An 18923-nucleotide genomic window follows, 5' to 3' on the forward strand; every position below is an offset into this window, starting at 1 on the left:
ATTGTATAATAATATATTACTAATATTCCCACGCTGGCAAATGCTCTCAATCTTTCTTGACTCTGTGGGAGGTGATTACGTAATTACTACCTACCTAGGTAGCTATACTGAAAATTACTGGGCTTCGCCCACTAATTATCAACCTTTCCCAATACAACATCATTCTACCCCGATATCAACTCCTTTTTTGAATCCATCTTGATTTATCCCCGTAGCCACAAGCTTAAATATATATATTAGCTAAGCGCGTTAAACATACCCCTGGTGCTCAGTATGGCGCATAGGATGCCATTCATACTACCATAGCTTCATACTACCATAGCTACCTCCTATCTGAGGGTTGTCAGCTGTGTAGCCACTTGGTCGTATAACCTACCATTTATAGCGTCTTTTAACGAGCAAACCTGTTTCGTACCGGTACATCCAACACCAAATGGTCGTACTCGCAGAATCCGCCATTTTCAATTACGGACCCCACGTAGTACACGAGGCTGCGTCTCGGGACCGATGATTCCCGATCTTATTAATGGAGTCCCGCCACCTGATTCCTTACCGAAAAACAATCGTAGGTACGAAGGATCCAGCGGATCATTCCGAGATGATGGATCAGGTTTGACGCAATCGTATTCCGAATGGCCGCAGAGGGGCTACGAACCCAAACTTCCATACCTAACTGAAAGCGATATGCGCAGGGCCCGGGCCACAGGAAGAAAAGTCTTGCTTGGCCAGAAGTTGTCTATACCAGAAACATTCATACATGTCTCCCGTAGTCACGAAAGAGGGACTAATCGTAGCAATACATAACAGCTCACGGTTGGGGTTCTTCAACATAGGCTTAGTATAAAGTAGACTACTATAACGATTCAAAATCCATACGTATGTTAATCACTCCGTAGCGGGCATCAAGGGCCGTTGCCCGCTCACGTTCGGATCCTTCCATGAATTTAACTTCCCTAATACCAAGTCATTGCGCTCGTCGATCGGGTTGTACAAGTTTGATCTCGACTTCTTTCGAGAGAAAAAAGACTTGAAAGGTCCAGACTGCGAATCGAATCCGCTCTCCGCGCCTGTTGCTGTCCCCCGACTACTGCTTCTGGCGGAACGTATCAGCCGATCCATTGACCCGATGGCCTGCTGAGTCAAATAGAGCACCGGCTTCGGGGTAGCAGGAGTGGTGAAAACCAAAAAGCCAGCAGCGATTTCAGCATTACACAGGATCGTCTGCGGCGATAGTAGGTACGTATAGTCGTCACTCGATACGTATGCAACACCGAAGGCTATTCGGAGCGCCGCACAAGCACAGGCCCTGTAGCGTCGTACACATGAGCGACCAGAAGCATAGTATGTCGAACTGGATTACAAAAAGAAAAAAAAAGGAAGAAAAAAAGAAGAAAAAAAGAAACACATGCGAGTTACAGGATCATAAGAAAGAGGTCAACCTACAGAAGTCCTATAACGAAAACGACGGAGCAGCCAACTCTCTTCCTCCGGGACATGTTCAGACGCCAGATAACCCCCTGTGGCAGGATAAGGATAGCGATGTCGAAGACGAGATTAACAACAGCAGATATCAGAGATAGAATGGTTGAGTATCTGCAAGTACCGCCGACGATTGTCTTATCCCAATAATACTCCCGTGGGGTGCATGCCGTGCACTCAAGGATGATGTTTATGGTATAGTAGATCGCGTTCAATGCCGCGATACCATAGCACGACCAGCGGAATGCTTTACGGCTACCCGGCCCAAAAATACGAGCCCATTCGAGGAGAATGGCTGACTTCAACGTGATCATGGTGGCGAGATATAGTTGAGTGCCGAGAAAGAGATTCTAAAGAACAGCTCAGGTCAGCATAATGGCAGCCCAGCAGCTGATCGAGAGCAAAACAAACTGACATAGTAGAACCATGATAGATTTTTCAGCCGAAAGTCCCAGCCGTGGACAAAAAACCCTGAGGTGATAGCTATGCGGAAGACGATGATGCTTCCAGCAATGTAAGTGCCCTACAAGAGAAGAAAACATCAGCCCGGCAACTAAAGAAATTCTTTCTCGCGATCCCTACTATTGCGGGTATTATCAATACTGTCGATGGGTTAGATGAGATATAAGCGGCCGCTACGGAAATCAGGCTTACAGTCTCCGAGTGTTTGCGTATTCTTCATGTAAAAAAGTCTCGCATAGGCGCGAACTATAAGGAATATCAACGATATAGCAAGAAAGAATGAGGTGAGTCCAATGACCAGAGCATTGCGGTTTGGCGGATTGTCTAAGTTGGACTCAATGCCATCGGGTGGCGACAGGACTGGGCCATTGAGGTCAAGATGTTCAGCCATGATCGAGAATAATTGAACTGAATAATTCAAGTCGACGCCTGGAATGTTGGATGAGACTTTGAGGATGGTGAGATATCAAGGACAAGACGAGTTATACGGAGAGGAGAGGTGGGTGCAATGCCTAGGTATGTAGGTACCTACCTAACTACATAGATACCCAGGCATTGGGACATGAAGGATGAGGTAGCATTTCATCCGCTGCAGTCAGGTAAAGGTAAAGTGATAAAAATACCTCCCATTTGAGAGATCACAACCTAGGCAAATGATGGCTGTGTCGTGTCGTGTAACACACGCTGCATGTAAGAGGTAAAGTACCTGAGACAACAAGTCGGTGAGGGGCAGCCTGTGGACATGAAGCCTTGCGTAGGGGTGGAGGCAAATCTTCAGCTAACTTCTGAACGCTTCCAACCTGATAAGTACCTAGGTTAGGTAGGTAAGGAAACTCCGTTATCTTATTTCCTGGTTGGCAACATTCAGACAGTAATCCCCTAGTACGATTCATTACAGATCCTTCCGCTATGGCAGAAGCACACGCAGACCATAACAAGGACGCCCCTTACCATCTCATCTACTGGCATGTTATTCCAGGCCGTGGCGAGCATATCCGGCTCTGCTTCGTCGAAGCTGGCGTCCCCTACTCTGATACTGCCTTTACTGAGGGTGGCATGGATACCTTGCACGCCTACATCAGCGAGAACAACACCGGCGATGAGAAGAACCCTCCACCTCTCGCTCCCCCTATCCTTAAGCATGGCGATCTGGTCATTTCACAAACACCCAACATCCTAATGTATCTAGGTCCTAGACTCGGCCTGGCGGCAAACGAGGGCAACGACATCTTCAAAATCAATGCTCTTGCCCTGACTGCTTTGGATGGCCTGAGCAATGAGGTACACAATTGTCACCACCCCATTGCCATCGACCTGTACTACGAAGAGCAGAAGGAAGAATGCCTACGCCGAGTCAAAGATTGGGTAAAGCATCGTCTTCCCAAGTTCCTCGGCTACTTTGAGCGTGTCCTCGCTGGTAAGGCGAGTGGCGAGGGACCGTGGCTTTACGGTGGTGTTCTCACGTGGGCCGACTTGGTCTTCTTCCAGGTAGGCCCCAGTGTCTTTACTGCCCCCTATGCTCATGATTGATTACGCTGCTAACAGCAGACGCTTCGCAGACTCTTGATGGAACTACCTACTTCTTTCGCAAAGCTGTTGCGGCTGCAAGGAAGTCCGGCAAGTATGACCGCGTCTTCCAGCACTACGAGGCAGTCAAGGCGCGGCCGCGCATTGCTGAGTACCTCGCTAGTGATCGTCGTCAGAAATACTCCAACTATGGCATCTATCGCTACTATGAGGAGTTGGATGTAGAGGCTGAAGAATAAGAATACTAAAACCACATTGGTCTTTTGCACGGGTGTTTGTTGATATTCAGGCTTTCTAGAAAGCGAGAATCACTCGAGTCTTCCGGTCTTTACTCATACCCGCTGCCAATCAATTATTTTGGGACTTGGCTCAAATAAAATAGCCAACTCATTTACACCGATCATATGTAGAGTTATTCGTGTCTTAATCTTGTTCGTCTCGTCTCAGACATATGGCCATGATGCGCTATTGCATTCTAAGTCTAATACTATGCCTTAATCACTTCCGCGTCCCTTCTCTGCAAATAATTGCCCTTGGTCTTGACACTTCTTCACTTGAAAAAGCAAGCTAGAATTAGAGCTGTACCCGCAAACGCCGTCGAGTAGAAATGTGGAATATCACCCGTACCCCGTACGCGTAAGCCTCAGCTATCAGTGGCCTCTGGTCAGAAGCCATCAAAGCCTGCAGACCCCTGATCCCGGCGCCGAAGATCAGTGCTACTGTGATGTCTGGGATGGCGCGCTGCACTTGTCGGCGCATAGGACTGAAGATGATAGTACCAATGCTGGCCCCGAGGTTACAACCTAGATCCTGCCATATCGTGATAATGGTCAGCGCTACGGGAATATCACTAGAGTCCTAAAAAAAGAACTGTCTGGGCTGCAATATGCGGTCCGTTGAATTCAATACCTACATCCGAAGCCACCGAGAGCCAGGATTTGCAACCCTAGGTATCTAACGTGGTGCCGGAGTTAAGATCGCTAGCGTAGATCCACTTTACGGTCAATATATTCATAGACTCTCCTGTCAGGGGCTATCTATGAGGCCGTGCCTGTATGAGATAGGCTGGATCTCACGCTTCTAGCCACACCCCTCCATGGTGACTTCAGCCTAGTTCTTCAGCCGGCTGAGGACTTGAAGACACATTTTTATCTCGGTGTTCGTCTGCGCGGGTAGCCTATGATATGCTTACCCTCGCAGTAAGAGGGTGTCGATAGTGGACAGATCTGAGCTGGATCTAACCAAGCTTCAGTACGCATATGTTCACAGATATATAGATTCAAGATGAAAGGTTTAAGAATGGATACTCCAATAAGCATGGCCATGGAAACGTTTCATCTTTGGACTTTACGGCGTAGAAAAAGAATAAGAAAGCTTTCATATGAGTATAGTCCATATTGATGTTGAATGCCTTTGTATCCTGTCTTGAAAAGATTCTCGCATACCTATCATATCAGGGTACTTTATTTTTATTTTGCCGTCAGAATGATTTCCAACAGGCAGACGATGGGTACGCTGCTACTCCTGGTAGCAAATATCTTGATCCCACTAGGCATGCTCATATTCATGGCTGGTCTCTTCCGCAGTCGACCTCTGCTAGAAGTCGCGGATTTTCCCAGCCCGTCAACAGAAATCACAGTTCATAAGGCGCCTTTCGACAAGGTGATCTTCATGATGGTCGATGCATTGAGGACCGATTTTGTTTTCGCTAAGGACGGTGGATTCCCCTTTACGCAAAGCCTCATTCGCTCAGGCGCCGCTGTACCTATAACAGCCCTTTCGGCCATGCCAACCTTGACCCTATCTCGTATCAAGGCCCTGACTCAAGGGTCGAGTCAGTCGTTTCTAGATGCCTGGCTAAATGTGGTTAACTGGCCTGAGGACTCGCGCCTGGACAGCGGAGACACCTGGCTTACACGTCTCAAGGCATCCAGGACTGACCAAAAGAAACTCGTCTTTTACGGCATAGAGGAGTGGGTGGACTTGTATTCGGACGTCTTTGATCGCCAGGAGTACTTCTCTTCTTTCCACCTCCCAAGGCTCGTTGATATCGACCGAAATGTCACCAGAAACCTGTCTAAGGAGCTGGAGCGTGATGACTGGAGCGCTCTTATTCTGCATTACTTGGGGCTCGATTGTATCGCTCACATGGGAGGGCCAAGATCTGCTCATATGCGGCCCAAGCAGCTCGAGATGGATGATGTTGTCAGAGACATCTACACGGCCTTGACCCGCGAGCCTCACATGCAGGATACTCTTCTAGTTCTCCTTGGTGACCACGGAATGACATCTCAGGGAAACCACGGCGGGCGCCTACCCGAGGAGCTCGCCGCCGCCACCGTCTTCATATCCCCTAAGTTAGAAGACATGGCGCAACCACGGCGCAGCTCCCCCCTAGAAGCTGCCGAGGACTACCTGTACTACTCCGCTGTGAAGCAAGTCGACATAGTCCCCACGCTTTCAGGATTGCTGGGCTTTCCAATTCCGTCAAGAAATTCAGGTATCTTCATACCCGACATGCTTCCAGCTTTTGGCGACGACATGAAAGCTGTGGAGTTTCTGGCTGAGAACGCAAAACAGATACACAGGGCTCTTGAACTATCGAGGAAATGCCCAAGCACAGCTAAGGTCTTAGATGATTATAAGAATTCTACGAGATGTCACGATGGCTTGGATCGCACTGATGATCTGTGGGAAGCCATGCTGTTGGCCGAGAAGGCTTGGGTCAACTCGCCCAATGACGAAGCCAGAGAGCATCTGGAAGTCTCCATCTATGAGGCAAGTAGGCTGTATAGCACGTTCTTGATATGTAGCGTTTCACTGACACCACAATAAGTTCGCCGCGGTTACCCAGGGCCTTTTGCTCAAATCCGTGGATAACATCAGCGTCAGCCGGCTGCATATTGGAGTCGATTGCCTTGCGGCCGCGGCAGTGCTAACATACGCATCACTTCGATCGTTGAACTTTGGCAGCTACTCGCTAATTATCGCCACGGCAGTTCATTCCGCAACCATGTTCGTCCCGGGCCTCGTGAAAGAGGAACACCATTATTGGTACTGGGCTTCACTTCTGTGGCTGGTATTCCTCTCTGTTTCTAGGTATGTGTGGTTATCTCTCCGAAAACAATTTTCTGAACCCCAAACTCATGATCAGTCGCAGGACTCGTCGATCCGGCTTTGTTTTGGCATACTTGGGTCTAATTGCCCTCCACTTCATGGGCCAGTGTGTCAATAAGCAGGGCACCAAGTATTCCATCGCCGAGCATATTGACGATATCATTTTCGCGCATCCGGTCATCCTTTGGATCCCTGCCCTTCTGTCTCATGTCTCGGCTTTCGTGCTGATTGCTAAGAATCTGCGGACCGCCCTAGGTCGATGCGTTGCCGTCGTGGTGTCCCTCGCCCTTTGCGCGGCTGCATTCGGTTTTAAACTGTCGTCGACATACACCTCCAATCCCGAATCGTTGAGTTTTGTATCTCAATATGTGAAAAAGCTGATGGCTACTGTGCCGCAGGATCGCCTACTACAAGCCTTCTGGACTGAGCTTCTTGCATGCCTTCTTTTCTTCATATGGCAGCACCGAAGTCTATATAGTCCCACGAGAAATTCTGGTAGGCTGAGAGAATTATATTACTATTGGCATCCAAACGCAATAAGACGGACGCTAACCAGGGCCAAGTTGCTATGACCAGAGTTATCGAATTGGTCAATGTATACTTGATATCGCAGTCTCGGCCGAAGAATCTATCCCTCTTTTTGATATTTGAATATCAGCTTCAAGTTCTGTGTGAGTCTGCGTTGTGTTTTTCCTAGTGGCCGATATGAGCTAAGAAATGCTTCTTGTTACAGTAATGATGGGGTTATCTCCCGCGGAAACGGCAACTACTGTGGTCTTGCTTGGCCAGAGCGCCTTTTACAGTATGGGGAGAGATAACACAATCGCCTCGCTCGACTTGCTGAATGGATTCAACGGCCTCGGCGAGTCTAGTATCGTTGGCGTTGTGATCCAGTCGTTTCTTAGCAATTGGATCGGCCCCGTGTGGTGGTCCTTTGCCGGTCTTCGGCTATTGACTTCGTGGGCTGAGGGAGGACATAGTAGTCCTGCTATTCCGACGTTACAGAATGTACATGACAACAGTGGTCATAGAACACATGATCAGAACAACAGCAATAATCCTAAAGCCGCCAAGTCACCGGCAGAGAGTGCGGCCAAACATAAGGCTGCGAACATCGCGGTGGGAACTAATGCCCATTACATTGAGTACTTGACTATGCAGACTCTTTTCTCGGCCCTGAGCTCACTGGCACTTGATCTGGCCTGTATTTACATATGGGGCCACGAAGACCTGTGGAATATCTACGCTCCCAAGTTCATCAATGCGTTTATATGGGTATTCTTCCACCAGTTAATGGTCAATAGTATAGGCTGTTCAATCATCTGGTTCCTTGTTGGGAACTGAACCAGGGGACGCGGGAATGGATTAGGAGCAATATCAACCCGTCAGAAAGGAGACGGAGACCATTGTCAGGATTCCAGATAAGACATATAGAACAAAGACCATGTTTCCCTACTGTTTAGTTCCACCTTGTGATAACCATAGCTGCAGAACAGCGGCTGCGGGATTCCACGGCGGCATTGTAATTTACATCGGATGGGGAAGTATCAATTTCCGTAGTATCGATTCGAGCATCCTTACGCTGTGAGAAGTACGGTGTTCTCAGATGTATTGCTCTTAGATGATATCTTGATGTGGAGAGGGAATTCAAGGTGAACATTGGTCATAAGCTTACCATGCCTCGCGGTGCTCATATTTTATCCTGTTCTACGTCCTTCAAATGGGATACCGTAGCCTCCAATCACTTGACTTGCGAATACTAGGTTTGTTTGTGATCCAGTCTGCCATCCTGACTCTGGTTGACGTTACACAAGGTGGGATGGTGGGAGGATTGGGGGCCGGCGGTTAGCAAAGACACTATATGCATACCTACCTAGGTATAAAGGAATGTTACGTTAGGTACCTCCTAAGACTCACAGTATTAAGGCGCCCCCAACCGGGGCTGAGACAACCAACACTTAGGTACCTAGGCTTTTACCTATAAAGCATCCTCTCTTCTCTATAATAGCTGTAGGTGTCCGCACTTCACCGCCAGATCACATACATCATGGCATCGACCATGGCGATAGAGATAGAAACAATCACTGCGCCTCAAAGCGCCGTCGTCACACCCAGTGAACCATCTGGCTGGGACTCCAACGACGGCCCAGCGTCCACAGCACCGCTAACCTCGACAACACGTGTCGACCATTCTCTCAGCGACGATGCGCCCACCAACAGAAAGCCCTCAGTCGCGAGCACGGCCTTTATCATGCTGCCTCTATGCCTCTCGACACTTCTCTCCGCCCTCGACATTACCATCGTTATACCTGCCATCCCCACCATCGTTGGCTCCCTCGGCTCCGTCGCGGGCTACACCTGGATCGGCAGCGCTTTCATTCTCGCCAGCACGGCCACGACCCCTTTGTGGGGCACCGTCGCTGACATCTGGGGGCGCAAGCCCATCATACTCTTAGCCATCGCCATCTTCCTCGGCGGGAGCTTGCTGTGCGCCTTGGCACCCGATATGGACGCTTTAATTGCCGGCCGCGTGGTCCAGGGCTTAGGGTCAGTCACCGCGCCGCTTTTGAGACGAGATGCGCGGCATGGCTGTTCGTAAAGTACCTAGTTTCTCACACCTCTGCAGGTCTGCCGGCATGGGCACCATGGTCAATGTCATCATATGCGATTCTTTTTCCGTGAGGGATCGCGGTCTTTATCTGGGCATCACGTCGCTGGCCCACGCTCTGGGAAGCGCCATCGGCCCCCTCGTTGGCGGTGCCTTAACAGACAAGGCTGAGTGAGTTCGATCCCCAAAGTCTGAGAGTTCTGTCACCAGTTCTAACGGCTCATCATCGTTCAAGTTGGAGATGGTGTTTTTGGATCAACTGTGAGTTTCATGAATAGGCAGCATCACACCTCCCCCCTTTCTACGCAACACTAATTGTGATGTTTCTGCGTCAGTGCCAATAGGTGGGACTGTCTTGGTCATACTCCTCTTCTTCTTGAAGGTAGCGAATCCCGGTACACCTATACTTGCCGGGCTTAAGAAGATAGATTGGGCGGGTGGTTCTCTCGTTATGGGATCAGTCTTGATGGTACTGCTAGCCCTGGACTTTGGCGACGTTGTCTTCCCATGGTCATCTGCCACTGTCATCTGCCTGTTAGTCTTTGGCGTCGTCTGCGGAGCATTGTTCGTCGTGAACGAGTGGAAATTTGCCAAGGAGCCTATCATTCCGCTTCACCTCTTCTCACGCAAATCTTCGGTTGCTGCGTATGGCGTGTACGTCTTCAACTTCTACGTCTTCATCGGGATGTTGTACTATTTGCCGCTGTACTCGCAAGCCGTGCTTGGCGCTAATGCTTTAGACTCGGGCATTTACATCATTCCTCTAATCGTGGCAAGCTCACTTGCAGCCGCTTTTGTCGGCTTTTTCATTCAGAAGACGGGGAGATATCTCGGCATCATGTACATTGGACAGTTCCTGAGCATACTAGGAGTTGGACTTCTCGTTTATTTGCCATTCGAGAAGAGTCTTGCTCGGCTCTTCATCTTCGAGATCTTGTAGGGTTCCACTCCCCTGAACCAGAACTAACAGGCGGTCACTGACATGACTCGTAATGCAGGGTCGGGGTAGGTTGTGGTATGAACATTGAACCGCCTCTCATTGCAGTACAAGCTGTCAATTCTGAGCGTGACAGTGCAGCTGTCGTGTCTAGTATGAATTTTGCGCGCTCCATCGCCATCGCCGTTTCCATCGTCGTCGGTGGAGTTATTTTTCAGAATGAGATGGCGGCCGCTAATCCAGGGCTCGTCACGCAAATTGGTGCTGAATTGGGTCGACAGTTTAATGGTGATCAAGCTTCGGCTAAGGTAGAAGTTATTAATGAGCTGCCAGATCAACAACAGGGCGTGGTACGACAAGCTTACTTCCACTCCCTCAGGGATGTGTGGATCATGGTATGTGCACTACCATATACGTTTTGACTATAATGCATTAGACACATACTAATATTTCCTGTATACACATAGTACGTAGCATTTTCAGGTTTGTCGTTGTTGCTTAACGTATTTGTACGCGCACACCATCTTAGCACCGAGAATAAAGGGGCTGTGTTAGGTGCTGATCGTGAGAAGACAATCGGCACTGATGATAATGTGGAGCTGAGACGGCGATTACCAGACATAATGTTAGATAATTAAGCATCCCTTATATAGATGTCCAAAACCGTGCCAGGATGGCCTTGACTAGTGGTTATGGTTCTTATAGATAAAAAGTTCAGAGGAGCTCAGGTTCATTGACAGCAATGCTCACCGATCAGGGCAACTTTCAAGTGATGCATATATACGTTGCTCTCTTCTAATACATTTAATATATTTTTATCTACTAGAAGCCGGTATTCTGATTCAAATTATAGTGACGTGTTGAACATATAATTGAATATGACTCAAGGCTATTATATTTACTCCCCCTCAAATAGATTTATATCAGATCCGAACTTGCCCCCTGAAACTGCTATTGTAATAGGCCATTCAATATATGCATCAGTGGCAATACCGATAGTACCATCTTACTTACAACCCCCCCCCCCCCCTATTAGTTAGTCTCGGACGGCTTCCGCAAGATATGGTGAATATTGGGAACAATTCCTTTGCTCTCTCTGGCGCATATCACGCATCGAAACTATCGTATGCCTTGGCTGCCTCTCAAAGGAAGCCAACAACGCCTAATCCGGCCGACTCAACATATATTTCCAACATCACATTTTTGAATTAATAGTATACAAGTCTCTTGAACAATGATCACCCATGAATATATTTGAATAACAGCCTTTTAAAGGCCCTAGTAAGATTCCAATTTAGTGTGTAGGGCTCAAACTAAATTATATATATCAACCATAGTGCCCTATGCGTCAAGATCCTATTACTCCTAGTTCCTTTAAATGGCTAAGTTGGAACCAACTCCGGATTTATTCGGAGTGCTACCTATCACGATGCCCTGTGGACCATTCTCAATGTCGATCACATTTTTGTGGACGTGTCCGTTTATCACGATAGTGTGCAGTCTGGAAGCGTCCTGGAAGAGTTCGATATCCTCCAACGGGTTCCCGTCAACTAGAATAACATCAGCGTAGTATCCAGGCAATACCTTCCCCAAGTCGTCTGGGTAGCCCATAAGCTCTCCTCCTAGGGCTGTTGCGGCGATAAGAGACTCCTTAGGCGTATACCCGAATAGGTTGACAAAGTGGGCAAGGTCCTTTGCGTAGGTTCCGTGGGGCGCCCAAGCAAACCCGTAATCACCTCCAGGAAGGATCTTAACGCCGCGTCTCTTGAGCTCCTTCATAGCTTTGTTGGCAGCTTCGACTTCGTGGACTAAGCCCCTTTTCTTGGCCATCTCGGGCGTGAGACCGTAGGGAATTGCCTCACCTGTGCAGCTAAGCACGGGAAAGTTGATAGCCGGCGCTACGTACACCCTGTCCTTGAGCGCTTCGAGCATATCGAGCCCTTCTGCGTCGACGTAGCTGGCGTGGTAGATCATGTCGACGCCAGCTAGACAAGACAATTTCACTGAAGCTGCGGACCGAGCATGAGTGCATACACGCTTGCCCCTATGATGGGCCTCTTCAACAGCCGCCTTGGTCTCAGCTAGAGTATAGTAGGTCTCCTCGCTCCTATTTACACGATCAATGATTAGCAAGACTCCTTGGTGAACTTAGATCGGGAATGCCGATGGAGAAAAAATAGAGCATCTGCTCAATAAACATAGGAAAGGAATTATTTCGTAAGATGCATACCCCATAGTCTCATGCACGTAGTCTCCTGTCATACTCAGCTTAATATTGTCGGCGCCAAGTTCGATACATTTGCGCACGACCTGGCGCATGGCGTCAGGGCCATCTGCGAATTGACTGATACTTGGGATGATCGCACCACCCGTCGTCGTTATCTCCTGACAATTGGCTAGGGAGCGAGGACCTGGGATCAGGCCGGATTTGATGGCCTGCTTGACAACAATATCTAGACGGGGTCGTGCGGAAGCCGCTCCAAAACACATCGTGTATCCATAGTCCAGGTATGTCTTTGCCGACTGTGCTGTCTGTATCACATGCTCTTCCAGTGGCGTTCTGGTCAATCCGTCCAAAGTCGGCGAATTGTTCCAGCTGAAGTGGGTATGGGAGTCGACAAGACCGGACATGAGGGTCTTCTTGCCCTTTCCGTCGACAACTAAGGTGTCGGAATCAGGGGTTGCATCAACCTTTCCAACTGCCTTGATTCTTTCCCCTTCGATAAGAACATCACCTAGATAGGGGTCCGCGCCAGTGGAGTCGAAGATGTTGACATTCTTGAACAAAATCTTGGCCTTGTCACCATCTTTGTGGTTGTTTATAGTAATATCGGCAGGTGTTGGCTTATAGAAAGGTAATCCATTTATGGGACTAACTTCTGCAGTCGGGTCAACCCAGTGACCCTCGGAGACAGCTGCAAGACGGCCATTGAGTTTTTTGCTAATATCTGCGGATGCCATTATTAAACTCAGAGATTATGATATATGTTAGGTAGTTTCGAGATAAATAGGGGCAATAGAGAAACTTCAAGGGTAATATCAAGCCAAACAGACCCACTTCTAAACGTGGAATAGTCCTGTCAGTTTCAACTAACTACATCCTAAGTTAAGACACCATATATATGTAGATGGATTGCATCCTTCCCGTGGAGATCGTTTGGAGATATCGTGGAGTATTTCCATAGTGTCCGGGAAGTTGCCGCAAGATTGCCACGCTGTCTTACGCTGACCTATACTCTTCGGAGAGTTGCCGTATTTGGAGGTATGAACACCTCCTATTCATGGTGGGGCTTTGAGTATCATACAATAACAACTAGGTATAAGACCACATACAAGATGGTATTTCGGCATTGCTCGGTATTCTTTCCATTTTCGTTGACAAATCTACTACCTACCTCTCCACTTACTTCAGTTCTCTTATTGGAAAGATGGCTGATTCTCAGAGTTCTACGATCCCGTCATTTGGCTTTGTTGGCCTTGGGAATATGGGCTCTGTGATGAGCTTAAACCTGGCCGGCTATGCCCAGAAACAAGGATTCCCAAAGGTCAAGCTATGGAATCGTTCTCGCGGCAAGGCCGAGGAACTTGCTGGAAGGGGCTTCTTTGAAGTGGCAGATACGCTAGAGAACATAGCAAAGGGCTGCAACATCATCCATGCTTGCCTTGCAAACGACGATGTTGCTCTGTCAGTTTACCGCCAGATTCTAGGCGCTGCAGGACCAGGCCTTATCCTTGTGGACCATTCGACATTGTATCCAACCACGTCCTCGACATTATACGCTGAAGCCGAAGCGAAGGGCTCGAGTTTCCTATCCTGCCCAGTCTTTGGCCCACCCGCTGTAGCTGCAAGCGCGGGTCTTTTAGTCGTATTATCTGGCCATGAGAAAGCCAGGGCTACATTGAAGAAGTACATCGTGCCGACAATTGGAAAGGCCATTATCGACTGTGGTGATAGCACAAGGAAAGGAGCACTTCTCAAGATTCTAGGAAACAACTGTATTCTTGGTACAATTGAACTCATGTCAGAGAGTTTTACTCTAGCCGAGAAAACAGGATTTGACGCCGCGTTGTTTTACGAATTCATACGTAAGTAGAAAATGTAGCAAATACGAAAATAAGCTAACATTTTGTCAGAGCAATGGTTTCCCGCGCCAGCTTGGGTGAACTATGGGAAGAAGATCCGAGACGGGGCTTTTAGTGGCGTGACGGGCTTCACTATACCTGGCGGGATGAAAGACGCTGCATATATACGGCAATTAGGCGCTGAAACATCTACGCCAACTCCTCTTATTGATCAGGCATGGAATCATCTCACTACCGCTAAGGCTCTTGGTGGTGAAAGTTTGGATTGGAGTTCATGTGCCGCTGGAATGCGAGTTACGGCAGGCCTACCACCATTCAAGGGCGAAGATTTCAGTTTGAATAAGAAGTAGTAAACGGGGTCTTGTGTATTTTGGTTAGGTTAGGTAGTCTTGCATACATTATACATGTTATAGACCAGCCGTGTATCCATAAACAAGTACTCTCGTTACTCGATCAACTCGACATGTGATTTATAATCAAGAATAGGGTTGGTTTGGCTAATCAATGACTTTTTCTATCTCCTCGGCGCTTCTGCCGGTAGTTTAGTCGCCTTCTATACGCTGCTATCTCCTAGTAGTTAGCCGGAGAATGGACGTTGTGGTTCTGTACTATGGAATCCATGGTACATCACAGTCAAGAAACTCCTATAATCGGGGATACTATATAAGTACCTAGAACGTATAGGTTACGTTAAGGCTAAACACGCTCGGTGATGCTGACCAAAGTAGACATCTAATAGTAAACGCAAGAGAATCAAACAACATAACTACCTCTGTTTTATAACTAGGTAACTATCTACATCTCCACTGCCAATGCTCAGACGTGCAGTAACTAAGATAACTATATCATTTATAAGTTAGAGGACGTTACGCAATACTTTTAACAACCGAGATGATCGCCTTAATAGACTCATCTATATTCTCCAATACATGCCAATGGCCTGTATCGTTGAAAATTACCTGCTTGGCGTTCGATCCAATATCCTTCACTATATCTGCCCCCGCCGTAGCCGTAGATACCTTGTCTTCGTCTCCAGTTAGAACGAGAACATCAGCCTTGATTTGTTTCCAAGCAGGAGCCGAGCTTCCTGCCAGAGCATCCAAGGCTAAAGCGTATCCCTCTGGATCCTGCCTCGTGAGCATTTCTCTGGCTAGTGCTACCTCTCCTTTCCGGTTGAGCAATGACTTGGGTGAGAATGCATTTGACACTACCAAGTCAGCAACTGCCCCAATTCCTCGACTTCGAACTGTAGCGGAGCGAATGGAAAGTGCTTTCTGGCCAGCCTCCGGAGGCGGTCTGACGGGGCCGAAGGCTACGATCCCTTTTACAATATCCGGGCGCTTCGCCGCAAGATGAAAACTGATGAGCCCGCCGAATGAGTGGCTCACAACCAGAATATCTTTCAACCCCAAGTGGCCAATGACAGCTAAACTTCATGTTAGAATACGATATGGACTTGGTATATTCGAAGGTAGAACAAGTCTTACCCTCACAGTCTGCCACGTATGACTCGATGCTCGTACTCTGTGGTACGGAACTCCGACCATGGCCGGCCCAGTCGAAGCGAACTAGGTCGAAATCCTGCAAGCCAGAAACCAGCGGTTGGAAGGCATTCGTGGTCCCCCCAAGCCCGTGGATGAACAAAATAGTCCTAGATCCACTAGTGCCCTCCCGTTCGTAGAAAAGCTTAACAGAGTCCCGAGGTATGTAACCGGACGACTTGATTTGTGAGGCCATGTTTCAAACATAGAATTGAGGATCGGTTGTGATTTTTGGGTGGTAATTTCATATTATGAGAAACATGACCTACTTTATACAAAATCCTACGCTCTTACGAAAGTATATGATATTCTGCAGTTCGTCTTCAAGGCGCCTGAAAGCCCGTACGGCAAGTTGCCGGGTGCTCGCACAGTGGATCCCGGCACTGGGCATAGTTTCTGGTACAATTCGCAAGTACTTGCCTTCGCAATAAGCCTGGAGGGAGGGTGATCATTACGATATGAATTCTTGGGGTTGGAGTGTGGAGAACGTGTGCCTATGTCATAGTGATACCTCACATTGGAATGACTAAATTTCCACAGAGCTTCGAGGCTAACCGAGTGTTTCCAAAGATGAGTGTTAAACACACGGATATATCACTACAGTAAACCTGATTCCCTAAGTGATACTATATTCACATTTGATACGTAGGTATAGGGCGTAAAATGACACCAAATATTCAGCTGCTTTTCCGTACACTAATCGAAATTATCGAACAAAGCTACAATGTAGGCACTATACTCCTTAATAGCGGCAATTGCTACTACTTCTGCTTCAGGCCCCGTAATGGAAACCCAAGGTGTCCTAATAATCTTCTTGTGGGACTGGCTAATATCTGCCTGGCCTGTGGTGAGTCTTCGCGTTTTTTCAACAAGAATGGAACTCCCCTCAATCCTCAGGGGTATCCCCTTTTGCTTCGACGCCCCAAAAACAGCGGAGAATGATACATCTCTTGCGCTGGGATTGCCTTGAAATTCTTGCAGCTCCGAGGGCACGCTATACGAAGGTGTCGCGGCTGATGCTTCCCAGAGCTCTTGGCCGATGAGTCGCGACCCCAAAGTCGCCCATCCTACGAGAACTAGGTTGCATGGAAGAGACACCTCGAATAGAAGAGAGAATACGCGAAAGGCACTTGTGAAGGATGGTTCAGAAAGGCCGCCGTCTAGTGGGAAAGCAATAGCAATAGGCGCAATATCTGTATCCCGCTCGCGTCGAGTGATGTAATTGTTTCCTAAATTATCCTCCTATGAAACTGATTAGACGTTATGGGTTCGAAATATATATTTGCTACTCACGAAGAAATGAAGCGACTGCGATGTGGCATATGATCTGAGTGCTTCTCTAAAAGGGGTATTGAGTGATGTTGGTGATACATGGGGACCGGCATAGATCCTCTTAAGATCCGTAAGAGTATGAATGTCTGCCATTATCTAATGAGTACCGTTCGTTGGGTTGGAGAAGGCCTGATAGTTGAGCGGATGATGTATGTACTATTCCTAACGCGAATATCCATCTCTTAACATGTCCTTCTAATAAGAGATTGGATCAGATATCCAAGGAGATAAGTTACTAGCTTGTAAATACGAGCGGCAATCCGGTAGGATGCCGGGCACAATGGCTCCCAAAGTACCGGGAACTCTATAACATACGCATTTATTTAATAATCGCCACTTCCGTACGGGTAGATGCCCGTGGTAATATTCGCGCCCCTACGTGATGGTCACTTTCACCATGGCGGTGACCTCACGGCCAGAAGGTACTTCACCAATGATGCATTAAAGTCTATCTTGTTGTGTCTTCGTAGGGTCCCATCTTTCTGTAACCCCCATGGTGGGAATTGATGCATGCGCGGGGACATGCCGGGGTGGTAGGATATCCTGGACACCCTGAACATATGTCGCTTATGTTGCTTCAATTTATTGTTAACTTAGAACCTGACTGGTCGAGCATGCTGTTGTACGACAGATGGAAAATGACTACGCTGTATCTACGTTAACTCGACAATATATGCGCACCTTCGTCGAGAGCTATACTACATGAAGAGGCATTGAGGCGTGCAGCATCTCTACTCCTCGCCTATTCGGGGTTATCGCGGGGCCGAGCGTTCGGATCTTACCGGAGCGTCGATTATCTGCTTCGGGGAAGCAGGATCAACTGGATACTAACCCCGACGCAGCTTGGCACCTCATTCGTCTTCTGAAGCCGAAAAAGTGACATTGAATGGGGATACAGAATGCCTAGGTAATTATACGCTGTGGTTGTGGCTATTAGGTTAGGTGCGATTTCATTGTCCTCAAAACTCCGAGCGCTACGATGGCCAGATTCCGCTGCAGGTAGTAACGAGATCAGTTTATAAGCCCACGTTTCCTCCATGAACGAATATCTTCTCTACGAATACTCAATCACGACACCCAGTCTTCGCAAAACCATGCCTTTATACCACATAGGTAATCCCACTGTTCCCAGGGAGTACCAGCGATACTAACATATGTAGTATTGTTCCGGTTAAAGCCGTCAACGCCGGTGGAAAGCCTCGATGAATTCAAAAGGAGAGCCGCAGCGATGGTGTCGCAGATTCCTGGTAGGTATCTAAATATTAGATTCACACCACTCTTTAAGCTTACAGTCATATATCATATCAGGTCTCTTAAAGATAGACATTAATAGTCCATGGCCCGGCACGGCACATAGAAGTAGAGGCTACAACATGGGTGTCGTAGCTGTTCTGGAGAAAGCGGAGGACATTGTGGGCTACGCAACTCATCCAGCCCACCTATAGTACGTTTTACACCCATCATTTTAGGAAACTCCGCATCAACTAACACGGGCCGCATACATAGTACCCAGGAACTTCGCACTGAGATCTGCGAGGATGACACTCTTGCATATGACCTGGAATTCCCGGCCTGATGAGTCTAATTCGAATAGATCAGAAGAGTATGATATGCCTACGCTCAGATTATCTCATTATTCTGCTTCTACATGTGCATTCAACCCCACCTGACCGTAGATACTTGATGGTCAAAGCATCTTAGACATGGATCAATATTATTGTCCACCTCTCCAATTGGTTTCGGAAGCAGAGGAGTAATTGCCGTATAGACCCCTCTACATGTTAACTCCACCCTCTATCTAACTCCTAGGACGTATATCCATATCCTAGAAGAGAAT

General features: G+C 47.9%; 9 protein-coding genes across 9 annotated transcripts; 5 read left to right on the forward strand and 4 right to left on the reverse strand.

Moving 5' to 3' along the window:
* Positions 1 to 885: 885 nt before the first annotated feature.
* F4813DRAFT_384435 (uncharacterized protein) lies at positions 886 to 2332 on the reverse strand (the record flags this gene model as incomplete). The annotated part of the gene is made up of 5 exons (XM_049246089.1): positions 886 to 1306; positions 1444 to 1829; positions 1895 to 2002; positions 2062 to 2081; positions 2134 to 2332. The coding sequence occupies 5 exons, from the start codon at positions 2330 to 2332 to the stop codon at positions 886 to 888; spliced, it is 1134 nt and encodes a 377-aa protein (XP_049104819.1).
* A 518-nt stretch (positions 2333 to 2850) lies between these two features.
* On the forward strand, positions 2851 to 3707 carry F4813DRAFT_384436 (glutathione S-transferase domain-containing protein; the record flags this gene model as incomplete). The annotated part of the gene is made up of 2 exons (XM_049246090.1): positions 2851 to 3429; positions 3501 to 3707. The coding sequence occupies 2 exons, from the start codon at positions 2851 to 2853 to the stop codon at positions 3705 to 3707; spliced, it is 786 nt and encodes a 261-aa protein (XP_049104820.1).
* A 1246-nt stretch (positions 3708 to 4953) lies between these two features.
* Positions 4954 to 7929, forward strand: F4813DRAFT_384437 (alkaline-phosphatase-like protein; the record flags this gene model as incomplete). Its single annotated transcript, XM_049246091.1, has 5 exons — positions 4954 to 6231; positions 6305 to 6567; positions 6629 to 7080; positions 7149 to 7256; positions 7319 to 7929. 5 exons carry the CDS (start codon positions 4954 to 4956, stop codon positions 7927 to 7929), a joined length of 2712 nt encoding a protein of 903 aa, XP_049104821.1.
* Positions 7930 to 8501: 572 nt separating this feature from the next.
* On the forward strand, positions 8502 to 10958 carry F4813DRAFT_342177 (major facilitator superfamily domain-containing protein). The gene is made up of 6 exons (XM_049241367.1): positions 8502 to 9132; positions 9212 to 9364; positions 9429 to 9454; positions 9529 to 10129; positions 10192 to 10525; positions 10598 to 10958. Exons 1-6 carry the CDS (start codon positions 8633 to 8635, stop codon positions 10766 to 10768), a joined length of 1785 nt encoding a protein of 594 aa, XP_049104822.1. The 5' UTR covers positions 8502 to 8632; the 3' UTR covers positions 10769 to 10958.
* A 360-nt stretch (positions 10959 to 11318) lies between these two features.
* On the reverse strand, positions 11319 to 13293 carry F4813DRAFT_342183 (composite domain of metallo-dependent hydrolase). Its single transcript, XM_049241368.1, has 2 exons — positions 12361 to 13293; positions 11319 to 12237 (listed from the first exon to the last, which is right to left on the reverse strand). Exons 1-2 carry the CDS (start codon positions 13089 to 13091, stop codon positions 11505 to 11507), a joined length of 1464 nt encoding a protein of 487 aa, XP_049104823.1. The 5' UTR covers positions 13092 to 13293; the 3' UTR covers positions 11319 to 11504.
* A 159-nt stretch (positions 13294 to 13452) lies between these two features.
* F4813DRAFT_342184 (NAD(P)-binding protein) lies at positions 13453 to 14646 on the forward strand. Its single transcript, XM_049241369.1, has 2 exons — positions 13453 to 14216; positions 14265 to 14646. Exons 1-2 carry the CDS (start codon positions 13559 to 13561, stop codon positions 14561 to 14563), a joined length of 957 nt encoding a protein of 318 aa, XP_049104824.1. The 5' UTR covers positions 13453 to 13558; the 3' UTR covers positions 14564 to 14646.
* A 320-nt stretch (positions 14647 to 14966) lies between these two features.
* On the reverse strand, positions 14967 to 16046 carry F4813DRAFT_12855 (alpha/beta-hydrolase). Its single transcript, XM_049238686.1, has 2 exons — positions 15701 to 16046; positions 14967 to 15639 (listed from the first exon to the last, which is right to left on the reverse strand). Exons 1-2 carry the CDS (start codon positions 15948 to 15950, stop codon positions 15080 to 15082), a joined length of 810 nt encoding a protein of 269 aa, XP_049104825.1. The 5' UTR covers positions 15951 to 16046; the 3' UTR covers positions 14967 to 15079.
* Positions 16047 to 16340: 294 nt separating this feature from the next.
* Positions 16341 to 17328, reverse strand: F4813DRAFT_12928 (uncharacterized protein). Its single transcript, XM_049238697.1, has 2 exons — positions 17048 to 17328; positions 16341 to 16996 (listed from the first exon to the last, which is right to left on the reverse strand). Exons 1-2 carry the CDS (start codon positions 17177 to 17179, stop codon positions 16451 to 16453), a joined length of 678 nt encoding a protein of 225 aa, XP_049104826.1. The 5' UTR covers positions 17180 to 17328; the 3' UTR covers positions 16341 to 16450.
* Positions 17329 to 17907: 579 nt separating this feature from the next.
* Positions 17908 to 18828, forward strand: F4813DRAFT_12867 (uncharacterized protein). The gene is made up of 4 exons (XM_049238688.1): positions 17908 to 18199; positions 18247 to 18333; positions 18395 to 18530; positions 18593 to 18828. Exons 1-4 carry the CDS (start codon positions 18124 to 18126, stop codon positions 18660 to 18662), a joined length of 369 nt encoding a protein of 122 aa, XP_049104827.1. The 5' UTR covers positions 17908 to 18123; the 3' UTR covers positions 18663 to 18828.
* The last annotated feature ends 95 nt before the right edge of the window (positions 18829 to 18923 follow it).

Source organism: Daldinia decipiens (assembly GCF_022478715.1).
Source record: "Daldinia decipiens strain CBS 113046 unplaced genomic scaffold F4813scaffold_1, whole genome shotgun sequence".
In the NCBI taxonomy this organism is placed as follows: domain Eukaryota; kingdom Fungi; phylum Ascomycota; class Sordariomycetes; order Xylariales; family Hypoxylaceae; genus Daldinia; species Daldinia decipiens.

Excerpts from the sequence above, each read along its gene's own strand:
- F4813DRAFT_342177 (XM_049241367.1), top strand. The coding sequence starts at position 8,633 with ATGGCATCGACCATGGCGATAGAGATAGAAACAATCACTGCGCCTCAA. Across the intron at positions 9,365-9,428 it reads GCCTTAACAGACAAGGCTGA|TTGGAGATGGTGTTTTTGGA; the intron begins GTGAGTTCGATC and ends TCATCGTTCAAG. Across the intron at positions 10,526-10,597 it reads TCAGGGATGTGTGGATCATG|TACGTAGCATTTTCAGGTTT; the intron begins GTATGTGCACTA and ends GTATACACATAG.
- F4813DRAFT_342183 (XM_049241368.1), bottom strand. The coding sequence starts at position 13,091 with ATGGCATCCGCAGATATTAGCAAAAAACTCAATGGCCGTCTTGCAGCT. Across the intron at positions 12,238-12,360 it reads TACGTGCATGAGACTATGGG|GAGCGAGGAGACCTACTATA; the intron begins GTATGCATCTTA and ends TCGTGTAAATAG.
- F4813DRAFT_342184 (XM_049241369.1), top strand. The coding sequence starts at position 13,559 with ATGGCTGATTCTCAGAGTTCTACGATCCCGTCATTTGGCTTTGTTGGC. Across the intron at positions 14,217-14,264 it reads GTTGTTTTACGAATTCATAC|AGCAATGGTTTCCCGCGCCA; the intron begins GTAAGTAGAAAA and ends ACATTTTGTCAG.
- F4813DRAFT_12855 (XM_049238686.1), bottom strand. The coding sequence starts at position 15,950 with ATGGCCTCACAAATCAAGTCGTCCGGTTACATACCTCGGGACTCTGTT. Across the intron at positions 15,640-15,700 it reads ATACGTGGCAGACTGTGAGG|CTGTCATTGGCCACTTGGGG; the intron begins GTAAGACTTGTT and ends CATGAAGTTTAG.
- F4813DRAFT_12928 (XM_049238697.1), bottom strand. The coding sequence starts at position 17,179 with ATGGCAGACATTCATACTCTTACGGATCTTAAGAGGATCTATGCCGGT. Across the intron at positions 16,997-17,047 it reads CGCAGTCGCTTCATTTCTTC|GAGGATAATTTAGGAAACAA; the intron begins GTGAGTAGCAAA and ends TCAGTTTCATAG.
- F4813DRAFT_12867 (XM_049238688.1), top strand. The coding sequence starts at position 18,124 with ATGAACGAATATCTTCTCTACGAATACTCAATCACGACACCCAGTCTT. Across the intron at positions 18,334-18,394 it reads GATGGTGTCGCAGATTCCTG|GTCTCTTAAAGATAGACATT; the intron begins GTAGGTATCTAA and ends ATATCATATCAG. Across the intron at positions 18,531-18,592 it reads ACTCATCCAGCCCACCTATA|TACCCAGGAACTTCGCACTG; the intron begins GTACGTTTTACA and ends CCGCATACATAG.